The 25,009-nt window shown below is 38.2% G+C and overlaps 1 protein-coding gene across 2 annotated transcripts in view; it reads left to right on the top strand.

Annotated features, from left to right (window-relative positions):
• Positions 1-378: 378 nt before the first annotated feature.
• PRKD1 (protein kinase D1) overlaps positions 379-25,009 on the top strand; it is a 113,122-nt gene continuing 88,491 nt past the window's right edge. For both annotated transcript variants that reach the window (XM_083348618.1, XM_083348619.1), the window contains exon 1: positions 379-798. In XM_083348618.1, coding sequence (XP_083204744.1) covers positions 607-798 — 192 coding nt within the window. In that variant the 5' untranslated portion in view covers positions 379-606. The remainder of the gene's footprint in view (positions 799-25,009) is intronic.

Here is a 25,009-nt window from a genome sequence, read left to right on the forward strand (position 1 = left end):
GTCCAGGAGCGCTTGTCGGGGACAAAGCAGGTCGACGCTACCTTAAAGCGTCGGGGCGAGCTTGGAAGTCAACTCAGCGCCCCGCGGAGCGAGCGGGGCGGGAAAAACAAGAGGAGTGAGCGCCAAGGGGAAAAGCGTGTCAGAGGGACTTGTTTGGGCTACCTGAAGGGGAGGTCCGCCTCTTTGGCTTTGGGTCACTGCCCCGCCACTTAGGCGCCTCAGAGCTGCTGTTGCTACTCAAGGCCGCCGGGTGGTGACTCCGGCGCCTACGCTTGCTTTCCCGCCCTTCCTCTTTCTCTCGCAAAGCGCGCTTGACCGCCCAGTGGCCGCCGCTACCGCCTCCTCCTCCCTCTCCAGTGAGCGCTGGGAGACGCGGCGGCGGCGACAGAGGCGCTCCCCCCTGGAGGCTCGCCTTCCTCTCCCAAGGGTAGCCGAGGTCCGTTCGGCGTCCTTTGCCGCCGTCGCCTCCACGTTGCCAGCCGAGCGGCTTCCAGGAAGTTTGCAAAAGCCCCGCTTTATCGGCGGCCACTGCTTCTGGCAAACTCCTCCCGACTAAGCCGCGTTCTCTCTCTCTCTCACATCTTTCTTTGCTGCGGGAAGTTGTCGATGAGTGCTCCGCCGGTCATCCGGCCGCCCAGTCCTTCGCAGCCCAGCGGCGGCGGCGGCGGCGGCGGCGGCATCTCCTTCCACCTTCAGATCGGCCTCAGCCGGGAGCCGGTGCTCTTGCTGCAAGACTCCTCGGGGGAGTTCAGCCTGACCCACGTCCGGGAAATGGCTTGTTCCATCGTCGATCAAAAGGTAAGGCGCCTCCCTCCCCGGCTGGGTTTTTGGGAGCGGGCGACGTCAGACTCCGATTGTACCGTAGAGAGAGAGAGCATCTGGCCTTCCCAGCTAGGTAACCACCGCCGCCTCTTCTGCCATCCCGGCTCCCGCGGTCCCCGCTTGCTCGCTTCGTTTGGGCAAAGTCTCCCAAGATAGCGGGGCGCGGGGCGGAGGCCACCGCTTCAGGAAGGTTTAAATCCCGGCCCGGGATTCATTTGAGTTAATAAAAGCGAATTCCTTTGGACTGCAACGTCCTCGGACTAGAATACAATGTCATGAAGTTGGGATGCGTCTTTTCTTTGTCTTTCCAACCGAATCCCCTGGCTTTCCTCACGTTATGCTTTCCTTAGTGGTTAGTTGTATTTACTTGTTGACTCTTGGCAGAGTTTGATTGCCACGCGCGGGGAAAAAAAAAGTTTACTTCTCCTTCTCTCTCTCTCTCTCTCTCTCTCTCTCTCTCTCTCTCTCTCTCTCTCTCTCTCTCTCTCTCTCTCTCTCTCTCCCTCCCTCCCTCTCCCTCTCTCTCTCTCCCTCTCTTCCTCCCTCGTCCGTCTCCACCCGCGGGGCTTTCTCCTGTGTCCAGGAATGAGTTTAGTAGGAGGGGCTGGAAAGAAACCGAGAGATAGGGGCGCACTGGCAGCTGTCAAAATAATCCCTCGGCCCTGCATTATGCCCGCTGGGAAATAAAAGTTTCCACTTTGCAAGCCAGAAAGCAAAACAAGCCGGCACGCTTGGCAGCCTGCGCTCAGGCGAGTAATCTGATGCCTGCAAGCCGGTAAGAGCTGGGATATGTGGAATGCCGGCTCTGACCTTAACAGATGGAATCCGGCAGCCAGTCCAGGAAAGAAGACTCCTGGGCTGAAATGTGAGGATTCCATAAATCCGATTTAAAAAAAAAATATTTCCCAAAAGTATGCAGAGGATACAAAAGTGGCATCTTGCAATGCAACCCTAACAGCTAAACTCTGCTGAGTCAAATCCTGGATTGTTTCCCCAAAGTAGTAATCTTTGGATATGTCAGGAGCTCTCAGAACATCCAGACATCTCCCGCAACAGAGGTAACAAACTTGGGGAGCACCACGTGTGAATAAAAGTGCAGCCTCGAACCCTATGCCTATTCCGTTGAAAAGATATACAGTACTGTATTTTTATGGATGAATGTGCATTTTGCAGCAGCCTTGTTTGCTCATCTATGGAACTGTCAACCATTATACCAAATTTTAAAAGTTATTTTGACTCCCTTTCTCACGCTTTCCCTATCATCTGCTTTAGCCCCATTCCTTCACTTTGAGAGTGCTATTACATTTCCCCCTTCTTTGGTACATCAATACATGTATTGATTTGGTGAACATGGGAATGAATGAATGCACGTGGCTGAGGAAAATAGGGTAATTCATACCCCAGAATTGCTGACATGATATTATTTGTGCCATTTTCACCCAAGAGCACTATCTACCCCATGTGGTTTCCAGGAGTTTCCATCCTAGTTTGGAAGGTGGTAAAATTGCAGGGGCTATTATTTGGGGACATATTGCACCTTCCTCTTTGAAAGTGGTAATGTTAGTTCCAAACAGCTGGTGGTTTCACAGAAAGCCTTTTAAGATATGAAGAACTACTTTGTACTACTTTATAGACGAACTGGCTTGTTATAGAATGGGCTTTTCAAGAAACAGCCAATTTTCACAGATGCATAAAATGGATTTAGAAAGTAGCCCCTGATGACAGTTGATTAGATTTCTATTTATCCATAGCCAGCTACCATTTGTTTCCCATGAGATTCAACTTCCTGTTTACTGAATGTTTTTTTTTTTGCTCTCCCTCTTTTGTTTGTTTGTGTGTGAGAAGATAATGATTTCGTCTGAATGAGAAATTAAGGCTTAAGGTATAAAGATGGTGTCTGGAAGGAAATCTTTTAATGCTTCTTATGGGGGTGTAAAGGGATTTGCAAAGAAATAAACTATATTTTGTAATTGAGTACCCTAATCTACTTTCCTAATCAAGTAACCTTGGGTTTGCAACTGAGGGTCAGAAAAGGTTTGCCTAATATGTGTCTGTTCTACCTGTTTAAGAAGGAATGTTGACAAAATCAGAAGGCAGATGTAGCCTGTGAAAGATTTCTGTAATGTCAATACCATAGAAAACAATATATGCAGCTCAGGGTTGAACTATGGAGGCCTTGGTGCTCTCTGAGCTTGGTTGTTTGCTTGTAGACATTTCATTACCTGACTAGGTAACATCATCAGCACTGAATGATGTTACCTAGTTACATAATGAAATGTCTGCAAGCAAACAGCCAAGCTCAGAGAACACCAAGGCCTCCATAGAGTCCTTTATTCTTAGTTATTCTTTTTACTAACATCTTAATTGATTGTGGTTTTGTTATTATCATTTTGGTTTTGTATTGATTATGCATTAAGCTGCAATATACCCAATTTTTATTTGCTTTATTAGAGAGTGAATAGACTGTGGAAGTTCACAAGAGCGATGATCTGCCCTCATTGTACAGTAGCAATTCTGTGATGCATTGTAGCTTTTTGACATCATCAAGCATCCTTCATGGTTGAGTGACTATTCAAGCAGGGGTTTCCCACATTAAAACTCAACACACTGACTAATCACTGCACCATACTAAGTAGTTGGGGAGGAGAATTGTATTGTTGCTGCTGCTGCTGTTTCATGGTGATTATAGTTTGCATAGATCTAATCCTTTTGTTTATGAACAAAGATGGATAATTGTTTTAAAAGTTTTATTACAGCAAACAAATACATTATTTCCTAGAAAACAATAAAACGGATATAGCATTGCATGATTCAGGTGGGATATAGTGAGGAAAGAGTGATGTGTACTGCTAATAATTTTGTTTTTATTTATTTTTCCTAGTGGTAAAATGTTGTGATTTGAAGCATTGGTAACATATAAAATTGCAGTACCAGAAAGATGTTAGTAGTTGGAAATAAGAAAAAGTTGGCAGTTAAACTATAATGTGGAAATCTGTAAGGTACCAAAGCACTTCATATTAGGACATAATGAAGGGTTCACAAAAACTATTAGAAATCAATTACATGCCGCAAAAATATCAAATCTTGTGAGCATAAGGACAGAGGTCTCAAACTGTTGCAGCCAAGAACCTGATAACGGGAGCCACAAATACTTTTGGATTTTACCCTTTTATACTGGGGACTTCCGTAACTACATTACAGATACTTTTAACTTCTTGTTAAAGGAAATACCGTAGCAGAGGCTAAGACTTCTTAGGCACTGAAGGAAAAATGACAGGTGCACATATCTGAAATAACAAGGTCTTATTTTCTAACACCTGTATTGTCCTCAGTGAACTTTTAGGTGCTTAAGGAAAGGTTTATGTTTGGTAACAAACCGAATTTGGTGCAAATGATTGGGATAAGTATGTCAGGGCTTTTTTGTTCAGGACAAAAATATGATGTCAGAGTGGATAGGAACCTTTTAAATTTAAAAGCATTGGTGCTAAATTTCAGCTGGGGGAATTTCCAGGTGACCTCTTTACATAATAAACTTTGAAAGGAGAACCTGATCACTGATCTATTGTTGCAGTTAGTGCTTTCTGTAAAAAAAAAAATCAGTCAAAGAGATGCAGAAACCACTAACTCTTTGCAACTATCCAGTGATGGTTCAGATTTTTGCAGCCCAAATCTTTGAGATGAAAATATATGTTTCTCTCATATTCTTTCCACATTATTGACTTATTATTGATGGGGAAGGTTTGCAATAAAATCGGAATCAGATCCAATTAAATGCATCTTAGAGTGTAGATGGAGTGATGGGATCAATTGTCCTTCAACCTTTATTTTTTTCACCGCAGCTTGCATGGTAGGAAAGTGACATAGGGTAGGAAGTTTTATGTTCTTAGTCTAAAAAAGAAAAATAAGTCACCCCAGCCTAGGTGCAATCGTTCCCTTTTATACATTGGTGGTCCATTAAGGTGATTATATTTTCTGGGGGAGAAGATATCAGGGATTTTTGTCTTGTGGTAATAGTGGTAATGATGCGGGATGATGGGCCTTGTGCAAATCCGGATCCTTTCTATCAAACAATGACATTTTGATGAGCGTTGGAGCTATGCCTTCTCAATTGCACTGCCTCCCCTGTGGAACAGCAGCCCTCTGGAGATTCAGATGGTCCCAGCCCCACAACAAAGCATGTTGGGGCTGTTTTCCTAGGCATTAGGGCTAGGAGGTAGATGAACTCTGTTGTGGCTGATGTGTTTTTGGGTGAGTGGTGTTATTATTTGTCCTTAGTTGCCAGGTATTATATTTTGGGATTTTTCTATATTCAATCTTTGTAAGTCACCGAGAGTCACTTGTATGAGATGGGCAGCATTATAAATTATATAAAATAAATACATTTGTATAGATTATTTAGATAAAACGTTTTACGTTCTCAATGGGCTTAGAGCAATTTTGATTAAATCTAATACTTCAATTTTTTTTAGAATATTATAGGAAGAAAATGTGGATTCTATAGCACTGTTATAACATGTTTCCAAGGATAGCATTTTGAATTTGATCTTTCCTCTATTTAAATCTATTTATATCTATTATTACATAGGTTTTATGCCTGCAAGATTGTAAGAAGCCTGTTCATTAAACCTGTGTCCTTCCACAATATTTGCTGGAGCTGTTGCCATTATATTTGCTTTCACTTAAAACCACATTATAGACAATGGTTACAAACTTAACCTTTTCTGACAGTTTTTTAAAAAATAAAATATAACAGAATATAATCAAAAGTGTTAGGACTGAAATTTTAAAACACCATATCCCATTTTCAGTGTGTTAGGATTAACCCATAGCAAGCTTTTCAACTACATCCAAATATGATATAAACACATTTTATTAGTTTTAGTAGCTTAAATCCTTCACAATATAGAAGTATCTATTTGGACTTTATGGTTAAAGAGTAAGTATAAGAAATGTACTTAGGTCTGATTTTATTGGATGATCTTGTGTACTGACTTCCAATCCGACTTCCAATTTCTTGGAAGTTTTCTTTCCATGAGGAAGTATCTTTGGTTTTGGATCTTAATATCAGAATGCTTTACCTTTTTTCCGGGTTTTTAAAATTGTTTATTATTTCAAAAGGTGAAGAATGTTGATTTTTGTGCTATTATATATCTTCCCCAATTCTGTTTATATCCTTCGTGTTTTCTGATCTAGGAAAAAAAATATTGGAGGAAAATCAGGTGAAGCATAAGAAGTTGGAGAGGCTATATATTTCTGGTGATGCGATTATGTAATGAATCAAATACTGTATATCTCTTTAGCTGAAATACAGGAAGGAATATCTTTGGCTATATTCCTCCTGCCAAAACAGGACTAAAACTTCAACTGCAAGATCCTACACCATATCAATAAAAAGGTCACTGAAACTTCCTTAGTTTGTGAGCAAACTGCTATCTGCTTTTTATTTTTACTCATTTACATTGAATGACTGATTATAAAAATCTAGAATACATTTCTTTACAGCATTCATTCCAACATAACTTCCCTGGCAGTGTTTGTTTTTTTGAGAGAAAAAAAAAGGTACTGCATTGTGCCCCTTAAAGAAAGGGTACCAGACGTATGCCTTGTGAAATTGTTCTGCAATTCCTCTCTTCCTGTATTCAGACAGAGTCAACACTTGTAAAGCAAAAAGCATCAAACTATATGTTTTGAGTTCCTATGATTTTGTTATTAAGTATTAACCATTTCCACACATGATAAGAAATGATTCGTAGCTTTTATATGAAAGAAACATGGATTTCTTCATACACCTCTTATTTAGAAGCTATATTAAGTAAGCCCAACATTTTATTTAAAGAAGAATGGATACTGAAGAGAGTATAAAATAAACAACTCCATTAATTATTTTCAAACTTTAGGAACATGTAATCCTTCCCACCAAAATCCAGGCCATTGCCTCCCATTCCTGCCCATGAAACTGAAACAGCTAGTTAATTTAAATAGCATATAAATAGTTGAAAGCTAAATTGAGCTAGAGCTTTCTTATAGAACTAGAGCTGTGGTGGCGCAGTGGTTAGAATGCAGTATTGCAGTCTGACTCTGCCCACTGCCAGGAGTTCAATCCTGATTGGCTCAAAGTTGATTCAGCTTTCCATCCTTCTGAGGTCAGTAAAATGAGGACTCAGATTGTTGGGGGTAATATGCTGACCCTGTAAATCACTTACAGAGGACTGTAAAAGCACTATGAAGTGGTATATAAGTCTAAGTGCTAAGTGCTATTATATTTATTATAACTGCATTTAAAATATGTCTTCTAATAATTTCTGCTATGTAGAATTAATCAAAGGGAAACTCTGTTTATGCCTGGAGGTGGAGTGTCTTCCCAGTTTGCAGACAAAAGTGGGATTTCATTAGTCATTAGCTATACAGCTATACAAGGTGAAGTTCATGTTATTATTTTGTTTAGAAGTACATTAAGAAGCAAAAATCTACTATAGCAATATTTTGTTTAGCTTCACTAGAACCTACAGAAAAATTTGGATATTGCTGAAATTTTTACATTTTTAAAATAATAATAATAATAATAATAATAACAACAACAACAACAACAACAACAACAACAACTTTAATAATACTTCTGGAAAGCTGGCAGAGGATAATGTTAAATTATCCTTCTATGTGTTGTCTCCTCTGATGTTTCAGATTAGGTAACCAAGTCAAATTTGTTGAATTACCATAAAGAAAATAACTTTGGTGTCTGGTTAGATAAGAAGTAAAGTCTAAAACTTTCAAGTATGCTTTAATAAAGGAAATAAGCTATTTTTTTTCTCAGCTCCAGAGGCAACAGTCTTTTCTGCCTTTTCAGGAAAAAGGATGACTAAGTAGGAAGTCTTGTGAAGTTTGACTAAAAAACAATGAGATTTTTCCCTTTATATTGGAGTTGTTGTGTGGGAAAGAGGAGTGGGGAGAGGAAGAGAGAGTGAGTGCTAGCTGGCTGCATCCCAACTAGAGTCTTTACCTAACTTGCTCTGCAGGCTTTCTTCCTCCTTCGTGAATTTGATGAACCAAAACACACACGGTGAGGCAATTATCCATAGCTGTATGTCACTTCTTTCTTCTGCATTTAATCAAGGAGGGTATACCCTTTAACCTTAGTGCGTAAGTTGTTGGTAATGAACAGAAAACAGATACAAATTAGAAGAAAAGGAAAACTTTTGGGGGATGTATATGTACATCATGTGTAAGCCACAGGAGATGTGAGTTTGTGATTACACACCTACACTTTGGTTGTTCATGTGGACAAGGTGTTACTAGTTGGCTTCCTGGTGCACTCCACTGTTTTTGCATTTGGATATTTAATGACAGGCTACTGATTCTATTTTAAGTTCCCCAGTGCTTGAGAATTTGAGTGCTGACAGCAGGGTGCATTTGGCACTTTTATTGGAGCCATATGGAGCCATTTGCTCTGCCTACCCTGACTGTGATGCCCATTATTATATACTCACAATGTAAAATTCTTTATTATACATACAAGTGAGTGTGAGGAAAAGGATATGGTTTTTACTGAAGATAAAGGTGAAGTCTGAACTTTTTAGTGGATTTTTGCTGTAGGATATACATCTGGGACAGGTCACCAAATGAATCTGGAAGTTCTTAGAAGAGTCAGGGAATTTTGTATTTACAATCAGAGTTGCTATACATATGTAAAAGAGAGTCACTAATAGCCATGGAGCTGGCACATTTATAAAGGGTCTATGACAATTCACTGCGGCCAACTCGCCGTGGGACAACTTGCTGAGGGACAAGTGTTCTAATATCAAAGAAATGCTGGAATAGAATCATTAAAGAAAGGATGCAAAAGGAGGGATAGAATGAAATGTGAATGACAAAAATTAAAATGATTTTTTATTTAAATTAAATTGAATTATTAAATTGTCCAGTGGCACGTTGTCTCGTGTCGAGTTGTCTCATGGCGAGTTGGACATGATGAATTGGCCACAACAACTTGGCCATGGCGAGTTGTCCAGTTCTGTTTATTGAGGCAATGTATGTATGTGTGCAGTGTATCAATGACACTTACATTGATAAAAACCTTTGCATCACTTTTTCTATCATTTTCATTCAGTGCTATTAGCTGTATGATTTTTCAAATAGACACTTTCTAGTACCACTAAGGAATTGCGTAGCTTTTCTTTTTTCTATATCTCTCTGTTTCTTTTTTCTGGTAACAAGTAAGACAGAACATAGAAAGGCTCCAAGGAGGGGGTGTCTCTGTGGGTGGGGTTGGCCAGCAAAAGCCAAAGTGGCCATTATGTTTCTGTGATTGATTACCCTGTTTTACATGTATCAACATGATCCAGATTCCTTCAAAAATTCAGTTGATGAAATGAGAAATTCCATCTTCCAGCTAGTGTTCAGATGATACATTAGAGAATATTTTTAGAATACAAATTTTCTGCTGCTTTCTTGTTTTAATCCTTAGCTTTTTGATGCATAATTCACCAGGATGTTTAATCTGGCTACATTATGTTACTTTGTATGTGTGAACATATGTATATTTGTGAAAGAGAGATGGAAGAGGAACTGACAAGAAGATTTTACCTGTCTTCCTTGAGATCAGGTAGTTTCATCTTCCATTAAATATCTTGGAAGAGCAAGGATTGGTATGTAGCACCCACCAGCATCATGTCACTCATAATTTCTTCAGATAGCATCCATGGGATTCCCTCAAAAGTGTGAATATGTATATTTCAGAGCAATTGTGCCCTAAGATTTCAAGAGAAGATCCTATAAGATTTGATAGTGTTCATGTATTGCAACATGATAACAACACTATAGATGAGAAAGCACTGAGCTGTTAATAGGTTCTTTGACCATTCTACAAATAGAAGTGGCTAAAATAATCCACTTTGCACTTTTCAAATTTGAATCATTTTATGCATCCCTAACTCAAAGCATTTTGCAAAATTAGGTGACAGTGCCTGACATCTGACAGCTTATACGTGGGGGGAAAAGAGGGAAGAATTTCTAGGTACTGAAAAGTTCCAATTCACAAACTTGAATCTTAATTAAATCTCAGATTGCCTAGCTCATGGGAACACTTATGGTTTTAGACATAAGCAAAAGACAGAAAGAGGAGTGCACATTTGTGGGAAGAGGCATGTAGCAGGAATAGCACTGCTTCTAAGTAGCATGTGGGCTTGAAGTGCCAGGCCTTGTAATTAGGTCTGATAGGCACCAACTGTGCTTGGCAGAAGCTGAGAGAGTGTGTATTTAAGGCTTTACTCAAGCACTGTTAAGTGTTGAAATAGTTTTCTGTTACAGCTCAGACTGTGTTGATTGACTTCTGGATTCTTGGGTTCTGCTTTACGTAACTATGTTTCTGCCTTGTCTAGTGAACCTTGGCATCCAAGTTGTTACCTGTATACCTGGTATCTCTCTCTCTCTCTCTCTCTCTCTCTCTCTCTCTCTCTCTCTGTATGTGTGTGTGTGTGTGTGTTCTTCACCCTGACAATGAAGTCTGCTTTTCCTCTGAATCTGGTTTGCTGTTAGAAATTTTATGTTTTGAAGTAGACTTGCACTTCAGATTAAGAGCTTCCTTAATTTATAACCTGCTGAAAGATTGTAGGCCAAGGCAGTTGTTTGAATCTTGCCTCACTCTAATGATATAAAAAGAGATTCTACCTGTTATGTGAAATGTTAGGGATACAGGCCTAAGAAAAATCTAGTGACCCAAAGCATTTACTTCTATTTATCAACATGGGAATATTTTTTTTATACAAAGTTGGCTCATGATTGAAGTTGCTTCTTCTATGATTGTTTTTAAGGGGAACTTGGGTGGGCAAATCAAACTGCATAGTTGGTCACAACATATGGCAATGTAGAGTTGACAATGACTGATCTTATGTAGGGTCTATTCCTGTTAGATGAGATGAACAGGAAATCACTAGGTTATAGATTATAGGCCAGGTTGCCATCCAGATTAAATTCTATGAATGAATGACAAAAAGCATGTTTTGATTCTGATAACTATTAGAGCATATGGGTAGATGTAGAAAACTGAAATGCCAAACAATAGACATAAATGCTTTATATTAATCACTACTGTAGTATTTTAAGTATAACAATTCTTCCATGTTTTCCAGAAGTTATATTTGAAAAGGTTTTAAAAGTTTCAAGTGTTTGCATTAGTGAGTATTCATTTTCTTTCATCACCTTAAGTGTAGGAAATCATCTAAGTGTAGGTAAAAAAGATTTAAAAGTCAACCAGTGACGTTATTAGCACTGGAAAAATATCGCTTCAAGAAGAGAGTGATCATATAGCAGTATGTAAATGTTATCCATAGCAGTCTATTAGTTTGAAATGTTAGTTTTTTACTGTTGTAAGCAACAGAATGACTACTTCAAGTTAAAGATTAATGAAAAATACAACATGACAAGACTTGTTGGCCAGATTAGGAGAAAAATGAATTTTCACATTTTCAGCTCCAACTTTCATTTGTTTCCAGATAATCATTGCTCTGTTTCTTTAGTGACATCATCATAATGCAGTGAAAAAGATATTCAGTTCAGGCAAGCTTACTTGTTCTCTCCATCTGGTATCCTTCTAGTGGCAAATTCCCAAGAAAAACTAGTGCTGGATTACATGCTGGTAATTACTGGTTTTGAAAAACTTTTTACTGGCAGTTATTTGGGAATGGAGAAATGAAATAAATAATAGGTTAATCAACATTATGTGAAAATTAGCAATTTCGCTTTTATTTGTCCTTCAGTGCAGCTTCTGTTAATGCCAATATTCTGCTACTCCCACAAATCCACACGTTGATTAATTCAACTGGAAACAGTTAAACTGGTGGATGAATGTCTTACCCTATGTGCTTGTTTCTATATTGTGATTTCTAGACAAACCTGCTGTATTGTAGATAGTTTCTAGTCTTTGCAGATTTCCTGGACTTAAGTGTGCAGGATTCCCCTGTGTATCCTTTCATTGCTGCTATTTTTACTTATCGTTTGTATAATTCCCCTAAATGTAACCTGTCCTATGGGGGGGAACAGCTACTGAACTATTTTGGCAATGACAAGATTGCATGGCATCTCTCTGAATAGAAATTGTGCATTCTTTTCCTGTTTTTCAGTCTAATAGACAAGGACTTTGATATTCAGAAGGCCTAGGAGAAAAATTAAGGACAATACTTTATAAAAAAGAATGTGGAAACAACAAACAATAGTTGTCATTAATTTATACTGTTGCTAGCAATAAGCAATTCCTTAAAAATAGAATTCTGAGTCAGTTTTCATTAGTCCTCATCTATATTATGTTTACACTCAAAGTTATATGGATATGCACATGGGTTTTTACACTATTAATTTATTGCTGTTAGCCTGCAGTAAGCAAAAGATTCTAATTGGTGTTGATGGCAGTTTCATTTTGGGCTAGGAAGTGTTTCTGGAGGCCCTTTGCCCTGGAGAACGAGAAAGGAGCCAACAGTTTGACTTCCTATAACAGACATGTCAAACACAAGGCCCGGGGGCCAGATCTGGCCTGCAAAGTGGTTTCATGCGGCCCATGAAGCCATCCTGGAAACAGTGAGGGAATGGCCCCCACTGCCTTGGCCCTGGCCCAGAGACCCTCCTTCTGCCAGAGACCCTGAGATCTGTCCCACTCCTGCCCAGGCCCCCATAGGCACCCTTGATACGAATGATGTAGAGCTGGCCATGCCCACCCAGTAGGCCATACTCACTCTAGCCACGCCCACCCAGTAGGCCACGCCCACCCAGGCCATATCCACCAGGCCCCCTGAGGGCAACTGCAATGCTGATGCGGCCCTCAATGAAATTGAGTTTGACACCCCTGCCCTATAAACTTCGTAGTTTCCATTTCAATAAATAATATATAAGAACTGAATATTTTGTGAGGTTTTTTTTATCACAGATGGGCAGATCTGTGCAAGTATTAAGAACCAATAGACTAAATCACAAATTGTTGCAAGCTAGGGTTTTTTTAAAAACAAAAATTATGCTTATTTTAAACTAAAATAGGGATATACAGAAACGCCTTCAAAAATTTCTATTTTAAATGTACTGTAACATCGATTAGTTTTCTGTCTAGTTTCAACTATTTGTTTTTTGCTGCTTGAGAGCTATAGGACATTTTTGTTTGTTTTTTAAATATATAACAGGAGTGATAATGCCTAGATAGTAGTATTCATATTTTATGTAAAGATATTCCAACATCATGGTCTCAAGAGAACAGCTTGAGAGTTTGTAGATCTGGAGCTTTCCCCAAATCCGGAAAACACACTGTAAGGCAGCTAGCTTCTTTTGTTCTATATTCAACGATGATTAGTAAATTCCTCTATCTGAATGATTTGAAAACTGCTGTGTTTTTCAGGAATATACATCCAGATGGACAGTTTTTTCCATGAAAACCTGTCAATTCCTTATACTAATAGCTCTATATGATGTTTTTAAAAATAGCATTTTTATTTCCATGAATAATGTAATGCACAAGCATACAGAAAGTTATCTGAAAACATCTTTCTTCCTTTCTAATATTTAATCATTTCTGGCACTATATTGGTATTTATTTAGTTTTTGCTCCCATGCTTACTTAGATTGATAGCCAATGCTAAGGCAGAAGTAGGTTAATAAAGTAGTTTCTGATCATTAGAACCTCTGAACCTATGTACTGTATGAATATATGTATTTTTGTGTATGTATGCATGTGTGCACATACATACATAGAAAGCGAGAGAGGCAGAAGAGAGTGTTAGGACTAGGTTATTATTCTTATTGGTTGATTAAGCATGCCTGTGATCTAGTACTGTTCTTTGATTACTTCAGCTGCCTGTGTATGTTGTAATTCTTACAGATTCACTGGAGATATATTTTCCCCCAGAAATTCAAGTAAAGCACACAACAGAAAATTTAGTTCTTACTGAAGTGATCATTTAATAAGATCATCAGAAAAGGCACAGAAATGGTTGTGTAGGTGTAATTGGAAAAAAAAGACTCTTAAGCCTAGCTTTATCTCTGGAGAAAGAAAAGGCAGACCATGAAATAGAGGAAGAATTCCGTTGAAATAGTCACAGTGAGTAAATACAGAGAAAAAGAGCATAGTGTGATGCTGACTTTATTGGGAAGATTAATGGATTTGACAATGTCACAGATCCCTGGATGTTATAAACAGGGAGACTTAATTCTTTTTTGGCAAAGAAAATACTTGCTGTTGGGATAGTGTGGTTGGGGATCATCTGGCTTCAACTGAAGCTTGATAAGACTGAGTGGCTTTGGGCTTTGAGCCCATCTGGTTCTAGGATTTTATCATTTTTGGTCCTGGATGGGCTGCACTGCTCAACAGATACTCTGTGCAATCTGGGGGGGGGGTGTCTTCCTGGAATCATGACTCCTCCCAAAAGAGCAGGTAGCAGTCCTGATTAGAAGGGCTTTTGCATAACTTCATATTGTGCACCAGTTGTGCTTCTTTCTAGATCCAGGAGATCTACTCATGGTCACTTATGCCCTAGTGAATTACTGCAATTCACTTTATGTGGGGCTGCCTTGAAGAGTATCTAAAAACTTCAGTTGGTGTAAAATGCAGCACCTGAACATTTATTTGTGTTTTTCGTAAACCACACATTATACTTTTGCTTCATGAACTGCATTGGTTACCACTTCCCCCCCCCCCGAGTTTAATTCAAGGTACTGGTGTTGACTTTTAAAACCATTCATAGCATAGGAGTCGGTTATTTGAGAGACTGCCTCTCCCCAATTTCACCAATTTTTCAGTGTGGTGAAAAATTTAGTGGAGAATTTGATAACGAATTTGAAATCTGGATAGCTAATCTGGAATTCTATTCCCAGAAGGGTGAAATGAGATGAGCAGAATTGCAGAACTGAAATTAACGGCAAAACCATATTAATATAGTTGGATATTACTCTTGCTATTGTGGAACATATTACAGAACCCTTTTATGGATATTGAACAAAAGCTAAATGGAATGTTAATTTTACTGTAAAATACAATAAAGCAGCACTTGTACTTGTGAAAATAAGCATATCAGCACTCACTTGGGCAGCCAGGCCATGTATCATTGGATATCTTTCACTCCAATGGTACCTATTCCATGCCAAAAAGCAAAGACTGAGGTCTCAACTTCTCCTTCCCCATAAACGCTGATTGGAACTGGTTCTGGAGGAAGAAAGAGAATTACTGTAACACTTTGCCTCCCAATTCCCCTGAAAATATCTAGAAGAATGCCAAGATAAATGGTATTGAAAGCCACCAAAACATCAACTAGGACAGAAAGATGCACTGCCCCTATTCTAGTCCTGCCACCAGTGATCCATGGGTGCAAGCAATGCTCGTTTGCTATTGTATTTGAGCTTAAACATAACTGAATGGATCCAGATAATCCATTTCTTCAAGAACTCTCTCAAACTGCAACCCAATCATCTATACTGCAACCTTCACTAAAAAGAGAAGATTGGAAAGGAGACAGAAATTACCCAAACCATTGGGACTGAACTAGAAGGGGCTAGGACATGTAGTAGACCTTCCCTGAGAGTGCCAGGAGAAGTCATGTCTAACATGAGTTTGTCAAAAACAGATCATGTCAGACAAGTCTTATTGCATTCTTTGACCAAGTGACAAAATTAGTGGACCAGAGGATTGCTGTGGATATAATTTACTTGGACTTCAGTAAGGCATTTGATAAAGTAGATCACAACCTACTACTTGATGAGATAGAAAAATGTGGGTTAGACAGCATCACCACCAGATGGATTTGCAGCTGGCTGACTGGCCATACTCAGCGTGTGGTCCTCAATGGAACCACATCTACATAGAAGGAAGTGTGTAATGGGGTGCCCCAGGTCTCTGTTCTAGGCCCAGTGCTCTTCAACATCTTCATCAACGATTTGGGAACATCAAATTTGCAGAGGACACCAAGCTGGCAGGAATAGCCAATACTCCAGAAGATAGGCTTAAGATACAGGAGGATCTAGACAGATGTGAACACTGGGTGCTATCTAACAAAATGAAATTCAATGGTAAAAAAGTAAGGTTCTACATTTAGGCAGGAAAAAATCAAATGCACAGGTATAGGTGGTATCTTGTTCAATAGTAGTAACTGTGAGAGGGATCTTTGGAGTCCTAGTGGACAATCACTTAAATATTTATTTATTTTTTATTTTTTTATTTTAATTCCATTTATATCCCGCCCTTCTCCGAAGACTCAGGGCGGCTTACAAGCTTAGCAGTAGCCTTCATTCTATGTATATGCCTGCTTATTAGGGCTTTCACACCCCCCCCAAGCGGCATTATTACAAAGTCAGCTTAATTGCCCCCAACAATCTGGGTCCTCATTTTACCTACCTCGGAAGGATGGAAGGCTGAGTTCAACCTTGAGCCTGGTGGGATGCGAACCTGCACTAATTGCAGGCAGCTGGTGTTACTTAAGGAGGCATTAGCCCACTGCTAATGTGTGCTGCAGCTGCCAAAAAAGCCAACACAGTGCTAGGCTGCATTAACAGAGGAATAGAATCAAGATCTATTTTTGCCCAGGTTCGCCTGGTGCGCCAGTTGTGACCCTATCTGGACCGGGATGCCCTGTGTACAGTCACTCATGCACTCGTGACCTCTCGTATAGACAGACTACTGCAATGCTCTGTACATGGGGCTGCCCTTGAGGACCACTCAGAGGCTTCAACTGGTGCAGAATGCGGCCGCGCGAGTTGTGATGGGGGTCTCCTGATACTCCCATGTAACACCTCTACTCCGCGAGCTGCATTGGCTTCCAGTTGCCCTCCGGGTGAGATTCAAGGTGCTGGTGATTACCTATAAAGCCCTAAATGGCATGGGTCCGGATTACTTACGGGAGCACCTGCTGCCGGCGTCTACTTCCCTTCGTCCTGTGTGCTCCCACAGAGAGGGCCTCCTCAGGGTGCCGCCGGTCAGAGAGTGCCGGCTGGCAGCCCCCAGGGGGAGAACATTTTCTGTGGGCGCGCCAGCCCTTTGGAATCAATTACCGGTTGAGCTCTGGATGGCTCCTGACCTTTGCTCTTTTCACCGTGATCTGAAAACTTACCTATTTGAACAAGCCGGCCTGGTCTAATGGGTTTGGGGTATTTTATTTAGTATTTTTAATTATTTATTGTAATGGGCTAGCTCTATTTAATCTTATTTTTAACTTTTGTATATTGTATTTTTATTGTATTTTTATTGCCCTGTACACCGCCCTGAGTCCTTCGGGAGAAGGGCGGTATAGAAATTAAATAATTAAATTAAATTAAATTAAATCAAATTAAATTAAATTAAATTAAATTAAATTAAATAATTAAATTAAATTAAATTAAATTAAGTTAAATTAAATTAAATTAAATTAAATAAATAAATAAATAAATAAATTGTTAATACCACTTTACAATGCCTTGGTAAGGCCACACTTAGAATACTGCATCCAGTTTTGGTCACCACGATGTAACAAGATGTTGAGACACTAGAAAGAGTACAGAGAAGAGCAACAAAGATGATTAGGGGACTGGAGGCTAAAACATATAAGGAACTGTTGCTGGAATTGGGTATGTGTAGTTTAATGAAGAGAAGGTGAGGGAGGACATAATAGCAGTGTTCCAATATCTCAGAGGCTGCCACAAACAAGAGGGAGTCAAGCTATTCTCCAAAGCACCTGCAGGCAGGACAAGAAGCAATGGATGGAAATTAATCAAGGAGAGAAGCAAACTAGAACTAAGGAGAAACTTCCTGACAGAACAATTAACCACTGGAACAACCTGCCTCCAGAAGCGGTGAATGCTCCAACTCTGGAAGTTTTTAAGAAAAGACTGGACAGCCATTTGTCTGAAATGTTATAGGATTTCCTGCCTGACCTCCAAGGTCCCTCCCACCACATATTATTATTATTATTATTATTATTATTATTATTATTATTATTATTATTATTATTACTATTATTAATCATTGCACAGTCAGCCAGATGTTCAGACTGGATTTGGCATTTTTGTCTACCTATTGAGTCCTTACCAAGGACCTGGGATAGGCAGATGTGGATGTTTGATGGTATTATAGATATTGTTGCAGGATGGAAGCAGTTCCTAGTAAGGCCGCCTTTTGCAATTGACTAATGGTGAATTTGTCAATGCCAATGGTGTTCAAGTGGTGCTCCAGTTGTTTTGGGATTGTACCCAAGGCGCCTATTACTATTGGTACTACCCTTGCTTACCTTTGTCACAGTCTTTCTATTTCTATTTGTAGGTCTTTGTATTTTGTTATCTTCTCCAGTTTTTTCTTGTCTGTTCTGCTGTCTCCAGGCACTGCCACATCCACTATCTAGACTTTTTTGTCTTTCTTATCGATAATTGTTAATTCCGGGTGTTATGTTGCAGGTGCTTGTCTGTTTGAATTCTGAAGTCCCAGAGCAGTTTAACTTTATCATTTTCTATGACTTTCTCTTTTTTATGATCCCACCAGTTCTTGCTTACAGGCAAATGATATTTCTTGCAGATCTTCCAATGCACCATTGTTGCAACTTTGTCATGCTGCTGCTTGTAGTCAGTCTATGCGATCTTCTTGCAGCAGCTTACCAGGTGGTCCACTGTTTCTTCAGCTTCTTTGCATGGGTGGCACTTACTCTCTGTTGCTGTCTTCTCAATTTTGACTTTGTATGCATTTGTCCTTATCTTGTGCAGCCATAATTAGTCCCTCGGTCTTTTTTTAACTTTCCTGCTCTTAGCCATTGCCAAGTCTTGTTATTATCTGATAATAATAATAACAATAACAACAACAACAACAACAACAATAATCAGATACACCATCAGAGACAAAACGTCACTTCCAATCCCATACCTGCTGTATGGGGAAAGACACCTTCAGCACAATGTGATTGCGGGGCTCCCCGACAGACTATCCAACATATAGTGAGGGAATGCACTAGTTAATAGAAGATACCCAGGAGATTTTAAGGACTTCCTCTGCGTAACAACGGCAGCTACTGACTGGATCTCCAAACTCAACATTAAACTCTGAAATGTTATTTCTGTTTTCCTCTTAGGTTTTATAATTGCTTCTTTTTTAAAAAAAATTGTTTTAACTGTTCTAACTTGTAAATATGAAGTGCTTTTAATTCTGTGTGTGACCAGCCATACGCTAAATAAATAAATGTCAGGAGAAGTAATTGGGAGCACAAAACCTACTCTAACTCATTTACAGCTTAGAATGATCTGAGGGGGATATTGTTATCCACCAGTCCTTCTTCTCATATTCAAAAGAAAACAAATGAACTCAGTTATCACCAGTCTTAAAATAACATTCACCCTAATCTTTCAATGTACAGAACATAAATCTTAGTGTTCGGTGATTTAATTTCATTTGGTAATGTAAATGTAAATAACATAGAAGGCACTGCCAGCAGGAGGAAGAACAGCTAAAAGGTCCCAATGGCACAACCTGATAGCTGCTGCCCATGATGATGGATGCTGCAAAATCATCCAACTGGGTCTCTGGCTTGACCCTGTTGCTTCCTTATGTTACACAGTTGCCCTAGTATTCTGGCACCACTGAACCACAGAAGAATAAATATTTAGCACTAATAAAGAATCACTTGCTGTCTTCAGCCTATAACCCAACATCAAACGTGGATGGTTTGCTCCTCCATTGCAAGTATGCACAACCATTCAACAGCTGACTGGTGACATCTGTGTTTCTGCTGCTTTCTCCAAACTTGACAGAATTGCTTTCTGACTGTAGCATTTTCTTCAGCTCCTGGACAAGTTCCGATGATATTAAAGAGGTTGAAAAACCTGTTCTTGGTAAGCATATTTACCCAGCCACTCCAGAGGTGCCTTTGTTTTGATCTACAATGCTGCTGTTGCCAAAGTTTACAAAAGCTGCTGACAGACTCACCAGAACAAATAATATTGTGTAAGAGGTAGGATATCTGTATTGTGGAAGAGGTAGCATATTGGATTGTTATTCCTGTTGGTTAAGCTTACCTGCCATCTAATATTGTGTTGTTGATTGCCTTGGAATGCCTGTTTTATTTTTTTTATTTAAAAGATTTGTATCACTGTCCATCAAAACACAGTTGTGAGTGGCTCACAACAGTAATATGTCTTGTAATTCTTGCAAACTCAAGTGTTTTTATGAAAGTTTTAGTAATACAAGCAATTGAAGATTTATCCCGCCTTGAAGTGACTTTGATCATTAGAAAAAAAATCTTCAAAAATAGCCCAGTCTGAGACATACTGTGCATATCTTCTTTTCCTCCTTACTCCATTTTTTTCCTGACATCTGCAGGTCATGTGACTAAATATTTGATTTGCTGAAGTGAACATTTTGGATTTGACTGTCATGGTGTTTGCTCTGATATTACTGACATCTTACAAATGCCTTGCAGCATAGGAGCAATTGTCTCCAATTCCCAGCATCACATTTTAAGATATTAGTATGCATGGATGCATGTGACACAGAACTGCAGCTGAAGGGTGTGTGTGTGTGCACTCGTCACACTCTGCAAACTAATCTTGGTTTTTATTTGTTTCATGGATTGAATAGAATGTGGAAAGAATTCAAACTAGGGTTATTATCAGTTTTGATTGTACCCATTTTCTATTTCAGTTTTGGGAAAAAATGAGCATCCATTTTTTAAGGCAAAATAGTACAAAGACAGGAGTGGGGAATGAGTCCTGTAAAGCAACTTATGGAATAAGCAAGAATGCATACTTTTATACTGCAAAAGGAAAACATCTTTAGTGTAAAATAGATTTGATTCCCTAAGGATGTGATAGATGGGAAAAAATGAAAAAGCAGATGGAAAATGAAAGCAAAAAAGTTGGTAGTTTCAAGATTGAATTTAATATCTCCCTGAAATTGCTACTGACTCATAAAACTGAAGGGAACAACAATGACACCCATTTTAAAAAATATTGTATTTTTGGATATGACCTACCATTAGGTAGAGTGAGGTAACTCTCTGACTTTGACTGAACTGGAAAAACAAAGCAGGATCAAGTCTGGTTAGTAACTGGATGGGAAACTACTAGAAAATCCCAGGCTGTCGGAGACATCACAATTTGGAAAAATATGCTGGATATGTGTGTCCATGAAGTTACCAGGAGTTAAAGTGAACTTGAGGGAGTATTTATTTTGATAAGTAAACTATATTTGCAGTTGGTAGATTCAGAACCTATTAAGAGCAGGGTGAGAGTATTTTGCTCCATACAAAGCAGTTCTGGCTCCTCCATAGTATGAAGTGCTTGTTATAGAGAGGGAGATTATTTGGAAGAAGGACTTTTTTTCTGGATGTTTTCCAGTCATATTATTATATACTAAAGATAAGGGTAATCAACGTTGGGGATGGAGGGAGAAAATGGAATGAAACTGCCTAAAAATTTAGGAGCATTGTAAAATCATTTTTTGAGATGATGTTCAGAAAACATTTGTGAATTCATTTCAGAATTGGCCATTGAAGAGACAGATGATTTTATATCTCTGTGCTTCATATTATGCTCTTATTACTGCAGCTGTATCATGCATATACTGTATGCTTGAGCTTATTATAATCTCCCTTTACTTGTCACCAGTGCTTTTTTTGTAAAAGAAAAAGGTACCTGAACTCACACATGTCATACAACCCGCCTTGCCTACCCTACAAGGTTCCATCCAAAAAAGGTGCTGGAACTCCGTTCTGAGCGTTCTATGACAAAAAAAGGCCCTGCTTGTCACCCTTCAATAGCATTGGACTACAATTAGTCAAACATGTAGGGAGTTCCAAGTTAAGCAAAGATATTTTACTTTGTATATGAAGAAAAATGCCTACTTGCCATAGTGGCATAATATATAGTAATATGATTCATTAGAACTAACCATTATTGGTTCCTCAGATCTACTTTTGGATCTTTGCTTGCTTTTCTCTTGTTCATTTCTTTCCTCACATGTCAAGGCTGTTTGATCTGAATGCTATAGATACTATGGTGCCAGTAATTTCTTTTTGCAGTACTTCAAAGTACTAAAAATAGATAAGGTTCCTATTTCAATATGGATTTGTTGATATGATCATGGATTTTCAATACAGTTAGTTTTACTTTGCATACAATTTTAAATATATTACTTAGGCTTCTGGGATTCTTAACATCATTTTGAGCTTTAAAAAATTCTTGGTTCAAATGTTGCTTTATAATGCTCATTATGTGAATAAAAATACAGAAGTTAAGTTGGTACAACATAGTTTTATAGAACAAAAATTATATTTATTTAGTAAGTAAGTCTATCTTGGGGGTCACAAGAGGACTACCAGGAGATTCAAATCAGCACAAAAGCTTGAACCAGACATTATGCTTTTTAGTCCATCATAATAAAAACATAGATCTGTATGCAATCCTGTAATGAGATGGCATTATTTGTATGGTGCCTATTGATTTTAGTTCTGTATGAACAATCAGAATTATATATTGTTGGCTGATGTTCTGCAATTACAGCAGAACAAAGTTAACATAATTGAAACAATATACCAGCTGATTTCAGTAAATTGCATAACCTTGTCATGTCAACAGTTTTACATTTGTTTTAATATCATTTGTTTTTATTTTTATGCAATTGTTTCCCTTTCCAGATATTCAAAACAACATACACTTAAAACTGTAAAATTCAAAATTCATTATAGAAATCATACGGTCAAGGATAAACAGAAACTCATGGTGGTTAAAAGCTTTCTCAGTTAAGAAAGGCTTAGAAGAAAAGTTTTTATCTCTAAGAGTTTAATGAAATGGTTCTTCATTTTTCTACTAAGTTAGGGAGCAGTAACTTAAATCTATCACCTTGAACTTCCACCATAGCCTTTCTAGTCTATGTACTATTTATGCATTGTCCATGTGCTCTGTTGCTGCTGTGATTTTATTTTGGATTTTTATTTTGCCATGGTTGTGATGCTATGCAGTGCACTTACTTTTAAACTGTACCATTGCTGATTTCTATTGTTCATTCCCTGAATGTAGGAACTATATAAGAAAAACTTAATTTACAAATATTCTGAGAAGAAGCCTGTGTCAATAGCTTCCTGTACCAGGCCTTTTTCTAGATGCTATATTTTTATTATTACAACTTTACAGTAAAGCATGCATACACAGTCTATGTTTGCTGTATATGAATTCATGTATATATTCCCCTTTATTAGGAAATTTTCTGATAAGGATGCTCCTAAATATTTATAAGTAATTAAAATTCTCTAATGACTTTTAACATGGAAGACAGAAATTTTGCATGATTAATTAAGTAACTATGCAAGAATCTAACATAATTGAATAAGTTAAACTTAGTGAGAGAATTGCAGCTCTAAAATTGTGGGCATTACTTACTGTAACATAACTTTCTTTGATTCCTCAGGTTGTTGAAGAAATAATTGTTGTATTCCTTTGTTCACAAAGGAGATAAAACATGATTTTATATAGCAAAATTAAGGGGGATTAAGCATGAGTAGCCTAAAGTGTAACAAAGCATTTCAGCTGAGGCAACTCTTAAGCCTCTTGAAAAATAATGGCTCATAATATATTAACTGATAATGGCTTTATAGAGATCCATTTGTTGAAATGTCCCTTATAAAGAGCATTGTCTTTTAGCCCTGCAAGTTTGTAAAGGCTTCATGAGGTTGGTAATACATTCCTCAGACAAATTATTACTTTAGAAAAATGAATAAGAAAATTAGTCTCACTGGGAGATTTCAGCTAATCCTGATTTTGGTGCCCCTGCTGTTTAGTGAACTGTATGCCACTAGCATAGATAAAATACATTTTTTTAAAGGAATCTATTTATTCTTTTGGAAGAAAGTACTCATAAAATCAGACCCAAATACTCTTGGATTCTTCAGTGTAAAAATGTTACTTCTGAAACTGAAGGAGCTAAATTAATTTCTTGAATCTTACAGGGGAAATTTGAACCGTGAGTTTTTCAAAGAATGTTCATCAATCTTTCTGAAGCTCCAGTAGGATTAGAAAGGCTGAACATGATATGAAAAGTACATTTGGCAGTAAGAATTTTACTTTGAAATTTATGATTTAAATTGTGAGGAAGATATGTCATCAGTTCTAAGAAGATGACAAGTTCTAAAAAGTCATTTTTTAAAAATAAAGATTGTAAACTTGCAGATATGTAGTCATGTCTCTAATGATGTTGGTACAAAATGCTAACATTTTAATTAGAATTATTTTTATATATATTTATTTATTTGTTATTTATTATAAATTCAGTTTGAGATGCTATTTCATTGGACTAACACATTTTGGGGATTAAATGGAATGTAGAATCAGAAACCAAACAGACACATCCATATTGGGAAGTACCATTGATATCCATCAATTAATTTAACATGTAAGCAGAAGATATTACTAGGTGAATAAAACATGAAATTTGGTTCAGATCTCCGTTCTCTGAACCATTCTTCTCCATCTCCTTTCAACAATTTGGAAAAATAGTTCATTTCTTGTTGGACTGCACCTTGAGGGGCTTATTCAGAATCCTCTTGAGGGGAAAAGGCAAGAAAAGAAGGAAGAAGGAAAATAAAATAAAATGAAATTTATTATAACACATCTTTCTTTAGAAAGTGAAAAGACTGTTGCACATGTCTTTGGGACATTTCATCAGCAATGCAGTTTTGATTAATAAAAAGTTTAACTCTTTGTACAAATGAGTTTATATGCTCAGGAAGTCTTCAATTTCCCATGAAAATATGATCATATGTGCTGTGCTCTTATTTCTGTAAATAGGTATAAAATTCCTCATCGCATGAAACCAGTCAACATTGACTACCACAGTGATATTCAATGGCACTGGCAACAGGGTTAATTCCCAGAGGCGTTAAAAGGTTTCTCTAATATTGATGCAATGGAAGGAAGAAAACTGAAGCTCTCAATGTATGAGATTCTAACATTTACAAGCCTGTTTAATATATGCAGGAAGGCAGATGATGAAGAGGAGAAAGAGCAGAATATTGGATTGCTTCAAATATTTCTAACAGTTTGATACCAGAATTCCCACTGTGGCATTGTAAGGTCTCCAAAGTACCTTGCAATATTTTGATCACCACCAGTCAGGTTCCATGCCTCCTTGGCATATGTGTGTGAATGATCAGCCTTCATCAATCCACTGCAGGATGAATTTCTCACCACTGAAGATTATACTGTAGACTGTAAATTTGCATTG

The sequence above is a fragment of the Vipera ursinii genome (assembly GCF_947247035.1).
Source record: "Vipera ursinii genome assembly, chromosome: 1".
NCBI lineage: Eukaryota > Metazoa > Chordata > Lepidosauria > Squamata > Viperidae > Vipera > Vipera ursinii.